The sequence below is a fragment of the Musa acuminata genome, chromosome BXJ2-6 (genome assembly GCF_036884655.1).
Source record: "Musa acuminata AAA Group cultivar baxijiao chromosome BXJ2-6, Cavendish_Baxijiao_AAA, whole genome shotgun sequence".
Classification (NCBI taxonomy): Eukaryota; Viridiplantae; Streptophyta; class Magnoliopsida; order Zingiberales; family Musaceae; genus Musa; species Musa acuminata.
Window position 1 is genome coordinate 20,852,480 of NC_088343.1, and position 12,041 is coordinate 20,864,520.

At 38.5% G+C, this 12,041-nt stretch overlaps 1 protein-coding gene across 1 annotated transcript; it reads left to right on the forward strand.

Moving 5' to 3' along the window:
- The first annotated feature begins 8,928 nt into the window (after positions 1 to 8,928).
- On the forward strand, positions 8,929 to 10,334 carry LOC103974046 (uncharacterized). The gene is made up of 2 exons (XM_009388781.3): positions 8,929 to 9,455; positions 9,879 to 10,334. Exons 1-2 carry the CDS (start codon positions 8,978 to 8,980, stop codon positions 9,959 to 9,961), a joined length of 561 nt encoding a protein of 186 aa, XP_009387056.2. The 5' UTR covers positions 8,929 to 8,977; the 3' UTR covers positions 9,962 to 10,334.
- The last annotated feature ends 1,707 nt before the right edge of the window (positions 10,335 to 12,041 follow it).

The window sequence follows — 12,041 nt, forward strand, 5'->3', positions numbered from 1 at the left end:
AGGAGTTCTGACAGGTATGAATCACGGCCAGCTCGATATTGGGCTTAGAGGGTCACACACATATGGTAGGCATTGCGATGAGTAGAGGTTCGGATATGAGATATCCGACGGAGCCCTTGTCTTATTGGATACAAATCCAATACCCACTAGGGGAGGACCCATTAGGGTTTGACAAGGGACCTCTATAAATATGAGGGATTCAAAGCCTCATAGGCTAGAGCCTTTGCTTGCCTCTCCTATTCTCCTCCCCCTCTCCACCTTAGAGTAGGCCTGGAGTTTTGAGGAGCGTCGTCGTAGCCCTGCTGTGTGGATCACTACTAGAGAGGAGGACGCTTGACCTCCTTCACCCTCTCCTAAAGATCTGCAAGGAAATGGGGATATATGATTTCCTTAGGTAACACAATCTACTCTATATGCAGTTTTAAGTTTCGTGGATTTTGCGTACCAATCTTCGCAAGACGACAAACATCTCTTTGGGAACCGGGGATTTTGTTTTTTTGTTCTTCTGCTGCGCACGTTTTTAAGAGCATCCGATTACGGAATGCTCGATGGTTGATGATTCCTTATTGTCAAACAGCGATTCCGTAGTCCTAGTGGTGTATTTGGTCCTTAGACTTGAGACACCAAGGATGTCTTGTATGAGTGCTCCACTCTTTGATACCAGACTTGTAGGTTTGGCTGTCCTAGATCTAGTACAACTAGGCATTGGGAGTGGTAGTCGACCTTACGAGGGCTATTGAGTGTCGATAGAGGATCATCCACTCTTGGCGTCATGAGAGGAATATCCCATATGTTCTTGCTCAGACAAATCCCTGGCCAAGGTCATTCGGGTTGAGAGAGAAAGGTTTCTCTGGGAGAATCCAATTAGAACGAGACCCGAGTAGAAACCGTATGAGTCTGACAGCACCATGCTCGATATACGGTCTCTGGGATATTAGATGGATGAGGGACTATAGGTACACGATAACTGAGGACAGACAGGTTCGATGGATTGGATTCCCCTGTATCGTCTGGGGACTACGGCGTAGTGGCCTAGTACGTCCGTAGTCGATGAGTCAAGTGAATTATTACAAAGATAATAATTCACTGAGTTAGAAGGAGTTCTGACAGGTATGAATCACGGCCAGCTCGATATTGGGCTTAGAGGGTCACACACATATGGTAGGCATTGCGATGAGTAGAGGTTCGGATATGAGATATCCGACGGAGCCCTTGTCTTATTGGATACAAATCCAATACCCACTAGGGGAGGACCCATTAGGGTTTGACAAGGGACCTCTATAAATATGAGGGATTCAAAGCCTCAAAGGCTAGAGCCTTTGCTTGCCTCTCCTATTCTCCTCCCTCTCTCCACCTTAGAGTAGGCCTGGAGTTTTGAGGAGCGTCGTCGTAGCCCTGCTGTGTGAATCACTACTAGAGAGGAGGACGCTTGACCTCCTTCACCCTCTCCTAAAGATCTGCAAGGAAATGGGGATATATGATTTCCTTAGGTAACACAATCTACTCTATACGCAGTTTTAAGTTTCATGGATTTTGCGTACCAATCTTCGCAAGACGACAAACATCTCTTTGGGAACCGGGGATTTTGTTTTTTTGTTCTTCTGCTGCGCACGTGATGTCACCCCCAAGATTTCCCAATACCACCGCCTGACATAGTCTCAGAGATTGTGCCATGATGGTGCTACCTGTTGGGTCACTATTTGAGCCTTCTACTTAGCCCAACACAACCCAAACTTGGGTCACTGAATGGGTCTTTCTCTTAGCCCAAAATAGTCCTATTTTAGGTCCAATTGGCCCCTAATTGAGTTGGTCTAATTATATTCTAAACTGACTCAATTAGACTCTAAACTAATTCAATCTAGACATAATTGATTATAAGCAAATCCTATGTTGTCTGACATGTCATTGGTTCTTCCGGCGCTTTGTTCGATCCTTGGCGCATCATCCTCTTTTGCGACCTTTACCCAATCGGTATGTTGACCTTCGCAACTTCGATCTCCTTGGCGCAATGTCCGTTCTTCTAGGCTTGATGCCCGAATTCTCGGCCCGAAGCCTTCTGCTGACATGTCGACCGTTCCTCCAGCCCGACGTCTAATATTTTGACATATTCACTCTAGCCCAACATCTGATTCCTTCTGCTTTAATCAATTTGCCTCTCATGATTGATGTTAGCCCTGCGTCACTCAAACGCATATTAGAACAACACTACAATTGGTTTCATCATCAAAAACTGAGATTCAACAGGTGATAGTATCACCTAGGGTGGTAGTAGAACCACCTAGGCCAGTAGTAGTACTATCAAAACCTTGATTTATGGCCCATTACGATGGTAGTATTGCTTTGTGCCGATAGTAGTATCACTAGTACCCCGAAATTTCAAGGATTTAAATTTTTGGCTTCATTCATATAGTCTTTTGGAGTCTATAAATACCCCACTCATACTTACTTAATAGAACACTAATTTCTAAGCACAAAAGTATCGTGAACTCTCTCTTTGAGCATTATTTGAGTCTCTTCATCCTTCTTGAGTTTAGAGGTGATTCTAAGTTATAGGATATGAGAAATTTTATAAAAGAGAGAGTATGAATGTTCTCTCCTAAGCTTGTTAAAAGGAAAAAAGTTATAACAAGTATAGTTTATCTTTATTTGTTAAAAAGAAGATCGGTAATAAAAGCTAGTGGCTTCGAGGGAAGAGGAATAGAGAGTGAATATAGGTCAGGAAGATCAAAATATTATAAATTAATTTATGATCCTTCTCTTGCTTCTGATTTGTTATTGTTTATTCATTTATTTTACTCGCAACCTTTACTTGTATTCTTAATTAATCATATTTTTAATATGGATTTATCGATCAAACTTTAAAATCGATTCAAATTTGCTATAGCACTAATTCAACTCCCCTCTTAGTACCATTATGATCCTAGCATGTCGTACAAGCCAAGTGTGTATTTCGACGACACATGACCTATGGGCCAAATGGGTATTTCAACAATGCACAATCTATGGGCTAAATATACACTTTGACAATGCATGACCTATGAGCCAAGTGTGCACTCTAATAATGCATGACCTATAAGTCAAATATGAATTTTGACAATACAACCTATGGGCCAAATGTGTATTTTGATAATGTGCGGCCTAGTAACCCCAAATATACACAACCTAGAGTCTACTATATGTTAGTCATAGGTGTCTTGCAAGTTAATCATGTGAGTGATGACATGTGTGACATGATATATACTCTTTTTACTTATTATTATTATTATTATATTTTATCAATTTGTATTGCTTAATGCATAAGTATATTATGATATCCATGGATATGTAATGGGAATCAGATAGTTAGGAGATCACAATAATGAGATTGATTCACCTTTAAATAAAAACGTTAAATAATCATAGTTATAAGTTACTCAAGATGGACATTGAGATAACCGAACAGACTGATATGTTGTATACCCATCTATATGATGGAGGTGGTTATTCTTATAGTTGCTCATGTGGGGGCACTAGGGCTATAGTGCAAGTGTTCATTGGAGAATGAGTTCATTGATTGATCCGCTCATGAAATGTCGGATGGTTGATGATACCTCATTGTCAAACATCGATTTCGTAGTTTCAATTGTGTATCTGGTCCTTAGACTTGAGATATCAAGGATGTCCTATATGAGTACTTCACTCTTTGATACTGGACTTATAGGTTTGGAAGTTCTAGATCTAGTACAATCGGTCATCAAGAGTAGTAGTCAATATTACGATAACTATTGAGTGTCGATAGAGGATCATCCACTCTTGATATCATGAGAGGAATATCGCATGTGTAAGGGGGGATGGGGGGGGGGGTGGGTTTCGAGCGGGGTGTGTGGGAGGGGAAAGGAGGGGAAAGATAACATAGCAAACACATAAGCTAAAACATAGCAACACGATGAATCAACAATCCTAGCAACCTATCACTTAGATCCCATCAACATGTGGCAATCGGATCCATGGATGTGCAATTACAATGGCCATACGTGGTTGAATGCTCGACCATCCGACTCTGTAATGGGTATTGTCAGATGATAGAGGCTTCAGGAGTGACAAATATTATACCACACCTTATCCAAAACTTGCATGACCCCCTCTCATTGCTGATGATCTCAAGCGTAACTTTTTCAAAACCACATATAAAAGGGATCTCGAGATATGCATTTAATACTCTTTTTTTTTTTTAATCTCATTAGCTAGTCTGACCAATCCGTTCGATTTGACTAGCTCTCAACGTTCTAACCTCGAGAACTAATTTAATCATAAGAAGGGTTTTTGTTAGGAATACTCTTTGGCTTAGTTTTGTATGGTCGATATCTCAAAAAATTATTGAAAGATATCTAGGATAGCTGTAAAGTGAACTTTAGTTGGATCTAACTTATCTCTATGGTGGAACAATCAAAATCTATTTTAATAACTCAAATTGTGAAGTGTGTCCGTATGATATGGATGTTTTATAGGTATATGTTAGGTAAAAAAAACTCAAGATTAGAACAATTATCTTGTTTTTAGGAAACTTTTTTAAGAAATAAAGGATTTTATTCCACTAGTATTTCAAGGACTAAAAAAAACTTGTGGTTCTATGATCAGTTGCATTCTAGAAAAAAGGATTACATTATACAGTAACAGTAGACTCATTCAAAAGAAAACAACTACTTGTTCCAAGATGTCCTTGATGATAGACTCAAGAGAGCAAGAATAAAATTAGCTCCTTTGACAAACTTAAGGACCTCCAATGCATCGAATTTGAGGCAGATTTGAGAAATATTCATCACCTCCAAATATAAATTTTGGGCAAAATATTCAACAATGGGACAATTACATTGTTTCCAAAAAATAAAAAAAAGTTGGAAACTTCACTAATTTAGGTTAAAATTTGATCAAATTTTGCAAGATCAATTTTCATGGTATGGAATCCGTTTATGTTCATTTTAATAAAGAAAATCCTAAGAATGAACTAATTACATTGTTTCCTTGGAAACAATGTAACTGAATAATTTTTTGTTTTTTTAAACCAAACATTACTCACAGGACCAAAAGTATTAACTTTTAGTGTGTGTGTGTATATATATATATATATATATATATATATATATATATATATATATATATACACATATATATATATATACATACATATATATATACATACATATATATATACATACATATATATATAAATACATATATATATACATATATATATATATATATATGATCTTAAAAAATAAAGAACTGTATTTTTTTATGCTTCATAAGTATTCTGCTAGGTTTTTATAATTTTGAATATAATTTATATCTATTTTTTAATAATTATATACTTAAAAGTATTCTAAAATATAAAAACTTGGATTATTATATGATTCTTATGACTATTAACATTGTTTTCTAATTTTTTTATAGTTATTCGATTTTTTTTTTTTCATCGGGTTAATTTTTAACGTATCGAATCGGATCGAGATAAAACTGACTAGAAAAAAAAAATAAAGAAGGATAATATTAGGATCTCTAAAAATAGGGGATGCTTGAATCATCGGATCAAGAAAAAAAGGGACTGGAAAAGAAAAATAAGGAAAATATTATGATATATAAAAATAAGGGATGCTGGCAAGCAAAGAAATGAAACGGGATACTCCTACCGGGGAAAACAAAAATCAAAAATCAAAACCAGGAACCTTTATTACATATGTCAATTTATGCTCCATAAATTGAACAGGCTTGTGGTGTATTAATACCCCATCTCCATCCATCATCATAAATTATGTCATGTCATGTCATGTCATGTGCACGCGATACGTGTGACAAAACATGTCTAATTTCAAATGATGCCTTTTTGATATGAGGCCGAGGTGCATGAAGAATGAATTAAAAGATGGAAAGCATTTTGCAAGCGGGTTGGGGCTATATGCCTTTGTGCCAATTGGTGTCCGATTTGGTCTCCACAAAACCCATTCTTGGTCTCCATACGACGATTCAACTACTTGTCAAGGAGATATGCTGACAAGTAGTCTACTTAATCGATCATAACAAAATTGATATAATGACTAAAAAAAAGAAGAAAAAAAAAAAAGCAGCAAGGAGTCTGTCTACTCACGCGAGTAAATCTCAATCGTCGGAGGGCATGGCATGCATAGAGACTTATGTACACATCAGTTTATTATATGTGTACTCCTTACATGTTTTGGGGTCAGCATCGGACAAGGAACTCTCTTGGGACTTGAAAACCAATGTAGCGAGTGTTGACACCTGAAAGCCAATGAGATTGATGATCCATCGTAAAAAGGTGATAGAAGTAATGACATCACATTGGCAACGCTGTTCACATCGATGGAAGTATGACTTGATGCTTCATTGTCAAGAGTGTACTCGACATCAATTTTCTTGAGCTGGTGTGCCAGTGCAGCAGCAGCAGCAGCATGTGGCTTGTTTGGTCAGAAACAGGGTGCTCATGTGCTCACATCTAATCCTATGTTCTGAGATAGAGTTTGATGTGTATCCACCACCTCTTGATGCCAAAATTCTTCGTGCATCAAATCCTCAGTTACATCTCAATGACACAAAGGAGGATAAAAAAGATTACAAACACTCTTTCTTTCTTTGCTTGAATAATTTCAATTTATCATATTATCTATAATGGTGTCTGCTTCCAATAAATTAAAGAGTTGAATCGAATCGCTTGAGATCGATTCTAGTTTGCTTTGGAACTGATAAATTGTCGAGTCCATTTAGTTCCGATTCGAATTGAATCATAATTAGTAGATCTATTTATACTTATTTTTTTAAAAATAATATAATATATTTTTATTTAAAAAAAAAATAAAAAATAAATAAATATAATGATGGAGAGTTGGTCAAATAGCTTCCTTAGGCGGACGGCCTCAGAAAGAGATAGGTCAAAGAGACGGATGCTTGCCTTCCTCATCTAAGCCTCGGAGAGCTGTTCCCCCACAAACCAAAGGCAGCTCATGGATTTCACAAAGCCCTTCCGGTGAAAACTCCACAATCATCCACATGTTGGTTGTCTTCAGCATAAAGTTTGGCCCTTTTCATCCACCGATCGTAATGCCTCTATCGTCATGATCATCATCGTCGCCCAGCTACCAGTCACAAAGAGAAGGCATGCCAAGCTTCCCTCAGCCACCTCTCTTTCTTAGCTTGTTTTCCCGAATCCAGACCATGGGATACTGATGTGTTTCCTTTTGCAGATGGAGAGAAATGTTTCCGACTACGTGATTGGTAGGAGTAGAATATAAACAGTACGTAGGAAGAAAGAAAAATAATAATAATAATAATAAAGCATTTTTATTTATCAACGTATAAGTCCGATTAGTGATCAATACATGAATTCAAATATAAGATAGTGATGAAAATGATAAATTTATCAAGCGAATTTCATGAAAAAAATATTTTTTAAACGTTTTTTTTAATGATAACCTCATTTTTTTTATATCTCAAATGCTCGTGGTTGGTTGTCATCGATATCTTTTTCTCCTTTCATCACGATGATGATACGATCAAAGTGACAGGGCAAAAACGACAGGGCAACAGAGAAAAGTGATACGAGGAAGATGACATATGATAAAGCGAAAGTGATATGATTGAAATAGAGAAAAGAAAACAAAAAGGAAAGAGACGATCACGTTAGAGCAGAACCAACTTGGCATCGTGAAAGTGAGACAGCTCAAAAACATTCGATAATACTCACTCGGAAAAAAAAAAGGTGACGACAACCAGTAATATTTAAATATATTAAAGATAAACGAAGACACCAAATGAGAATATTAGAAAAAATAAGAATATCATTCGAGAAAAAAAAAGAAGAGCTTTTTCCTAAAATCACTCAAACTTACTCATAATATTTATATAACTTATGACATCATCATCAACCATTTATATACATATTATGTTATGCAACAACTAAATTGTCACTGACTTTGTATTGCAAAAAATAATTTTGTATAAAAATAAAAAAAAGAATAGGTGGATCCAAATGTAAAATAATAATGAAAAGTATGCTCATGGACTTTATAGAAAGTAAAGAAATATGTACGATGAAAAGAAAAGAGATATAAAAGAACTTTTTTTTTAGAAACAAGGATCCAAATGTAAAATAGTTACATATGGACTTATCCAAATTCCTGTAAGTATATCAAAACCGTAGTGAGATGACCGGCTTTTCCCAAAAAAAATTAAACCAAGTGTTTATTCTGCGGGTGCGTGCGTGCAATGTAAGTGGACTTCATCCACGTGGGACTGATCGTGGCCGTTGGTTTAGACCAGATTTTGTTTCAACGAAAACATTAAAATAGATAATAAAAATGGAGCGCCGGTGACCAACCACATCAACCATGCTAACTAGCCCGGTTGTACCAGCCATCAACTCCTGGAACTTTAGGTGCGTCACCTGTCGCTGTCAGCAACAGAGAGATGACCGCGCGAGTGACGTGGCAAAAGGTTTGCACGCCCAACACCCGTCTCGCCCGCCTGCCTGCCGAGCGGTTGCGTGTGGTCCGGGCGAGAGGCACACACGTGGCCGGGCCCCACCTCCGGCCCCGCCGTGCCACTCGTTCGTTCCGTGCCACGCACGCAACGCGCATCCGTCCCACTTGGTCCGCCTAGCGTTACGAAACCTAACACGAGATCCAGGTGCGATAAATACTTTCTTCTGATGGCGTCGTGGACCACCCTCCTCCATACCTTTCTTATCATTGGAGGAACAACTGGCGAATAGCGCCGTTACAGCCGATAACAGGTAAGGCAGGTGAGACAAATAAACCAAGAATCGAGTCGGAAAATAAAAAGAAGCTGCCTATCGACTGCATGCCATCTCTAATCATGATCAATCATCACGATCATCATTCATGCACCCATCCACCGTGTCCACATGAGAGAGAGACCCGTTTAAAAGACCCAACACATCAAGAGAATCCAAGAAGGAGAGCGAAACCACATGGGAAGCTCAGATTCGCCTCTTTCGATCTCCTCGAGCCCTAACCCTAGGGAGATGAGGGAGGAAGAGTCGGAGGAGGACGAGGAGGAGGAGGAGGAGATCCAATGGAGGGGATGGAGGGACGAAGAGCCGTGGCCGCGGAAGAGCGGTGAGGTGATGCTGGAGGGGTACGTGGACGCCAAGGGCGGCGGGGAGCAGGCGACGAATGGCGTCGCGAGGACGAAGAGCCTGACGGACGACGATCTGGAGGAGCTCAAGGGGTGCCTCGACCTTGGGTTCGGGTTCAGCTACGAGGAGATCCCCGATCTGTGCAACACTCTTCCAGCGCTGGAGCTCTGCTACTCGATGAGCCAGAGGTTCTTGGACGAGAAGCAGCAGCAGAACCGGTCCATCGACCGCTCATCCTCTAGCGAGTCCCTAGATCTGTCCGCGTTGCCGCCGTCTCCTCCCATCGCCAACTGGAAGTTCTCCAGCCCAGGTAAACGTGTTTGCCTTGTACCCTCTCTTTTCTACTCTTGCGAAGGACTAGTTTCGTTAGTTGCAGGAGTGAGCCAAAGATTCGATTTTTGTTTCTCGACTTACGATTCGGGACGTCCTTGCTTTGATTTGATCTTTCAAGAAAAAAAAATTTATCCGAACGGATTATTCCTCATATTACTTCATAAATCTTTGGAAGGTCAAATAGCAAGAAAAAACCAATTTTTATCCCCCAGTACGTTTCCGTGAATAAATGGAGGAGGTTAATTTTTTTATTTTTTATTTCTTTTTACAGCATTATCAAAAGCTTTCCTTGAATTTGTATAATATCTGCTCTTTTTTAGGTTCAAAAGGTTGCTTGGTGAATTTGATTTAGTTGCTAATGCACGAAATTTAATTTAGTTTTCACTTCTGATGCTGCCAGGAGATGATCCTGATGAAGTTAAAGCAAGACTGAGGTATTGGGCCCAAGCAGTGGCTTTTACTCTCAGATTATGCAAGAAATAGAGACTGCATTTTTATGAGTTCTTTTGATGACTGGAAGAATTAATTGGTCGGATTTTAATGCCGAGCCCATGTTTGGTAGAGTGACTATGCCTGATGCTTTCCTGCTCAATGTCATCAGATGCATCTGTGACTTTGTGGGAGGGTAGAGTTTCTTGTTGGAGTCACATACCAGTAATGGGACTGGAGGCATCAAAGAAGAAGAGAGGTGTAGGAGAAAAACATTGATGTTCTGAGGTGTGATAGCAGATTGATAACATGGTAAAGAATTATGTTTCTAGTATTCCATGTATGATAGTGTATATGAATAAATTATTCTTTGGCATGTTCATAGTCTTAGTATTGAATATTATTTAAACGTAAGGATTGGTTTGCATCTTGGAGCTCCTCTTCTTGGTTATAGTTGACAGACATGCAATGTAAATGCCTGTTCATTGTAACAAAGAATGATGTCTGTGACATCCTCCTGACAATAGTGCACCTCATGCTGCCGCAAGCATGACAAATTTTGCAGAGATTAACGATACAATGCCCAAACTCTACATATAAATTGCAGACTGAAACTACTAGTTTTATTGATCTTATTTGCTTGCACCAAATTCTTTCCTTGGACTTACAAATTGCAAATCGGCATTATTTGCTTGGACTTACATGTACCATACATACTATTCTTGTTCCTCGATTCTCTAGGTGTCATTCGCATTATGGCATGAAGTCTATTGTTGGTGTAGTAAGTTTCGCATATTTCTGTGGATGACTGGAATCTTGAGATTGGCATATACCTTTTCCCATATGATACTGGCATTTAAGTTTAACAGATGTATGCTCAGAGATTTAGAAGTTGATTAGTTAAGACGTTGATGAGTGTCCCAAATTGTTCTTGTTAGATTAGAAAGAAAATTATACAGCTTATCTTTTTATTGCTGAAATTCTTGGAGGTTTTGATGAATGTTAAATGAACCTTGCAATTCATGCTTTGAATACTTTTGAGAAGATGCTGTGTTTGGATGATTCATGGAACAGATTGGAAATGATAAAATATGATGTGGATACTGCAAGCAACAGTGCTAGTGATTAGTTTCTTCTCTGTGATCTAGTTGTGGAAAGTCTGAACTGTTGCAAGCAGGCAGCTAGCTGTTCAAGTAACTACTGGTCTCCTGAAAGAAACCATGTGCTTTGCTTGCCAAAGGACATTTAAAACATGTTATTTTAGGGATCCCAGTCATCCATGCAGCTAAGCAACTTCTTCTTGTCAAAGGACAGTTTGGCACTCTGAATTGGGCAGTCAGCTGCAAAGTGAAGAAAGAAAGCGTATCTATCGAGTAGTGAAAAGTGTGTTATCAGACCCTCTTGTTCCATGTTCACATAATTTAGTCAATTAGCAAGTAGAATGGGTTGCACTGCTTTCAGTATTCATTTAGCTCGCACAGGACTTCATACTCTTTAGCAAGCAGGAGTGCAGGTACGGCTTGCAGATACTCTCAGCATCCTACAGGTTGGTGGATACTGAGTGATCTAGCTACTTCAAAAAGACGATACAGTGAAAAGAGAATGGAAACCTAAAAAAGATATAAATGAAAAGAAAAAGGTGGAATAGATGTTGATCATAAGTGGATATGGTGGGAAGTAATAAAGAAAAAAGGGGATGGCTAACTCTTTCATCAATTACAGGAAAGAAGCATGATCAACCAAAGTTTTACATGAATTTTTTATGGCCAACAACTATTAAACATATCTTTTTTAATATATACATGTATATATTTATAGTCATACATGAAATTTATACAGCTGACGATTGATCATCAAGAAGCATTAGCATGGTAAATAAACACCGTGAAATTATAAGCAGTATGATATGAGATACCTCATGCCTGAAACAATTTAATTCAGTATAAATTCAAGGAGGAACAAGTAACTAATCTAAAAGGAAAACAGGAGATTTCTCAGAGCAAGATCACTTGAATTGAGTTTTTGTTATGCTCCATCATGCAACACTTAAGAATACAATGCAAATTCCGGTGTATTATGAATCATCATGGATATGCAGCTATAGATATAAAAAAATGATCAGGACTCGGACACC

What these genes read in the sequence shown, in the direction of transcription:
- LOC103974046 (XM_009388781.3), top strand. Translation starts at nt 8,978, where the DNA reads ATGGGAAGCTCAGATTCGCCTCTTTCGATCTCCTCGAGCCCTAACCCT. An exon ending in CTGGAAGTTCTCCAGCCCAG is followed by an intron (nt 9,456 to 9,878) that starts GTAAACGTGTTT and finishes TGATGCTGCCAG; the next exon opens with GAGATGATCCTGATGAAGTT.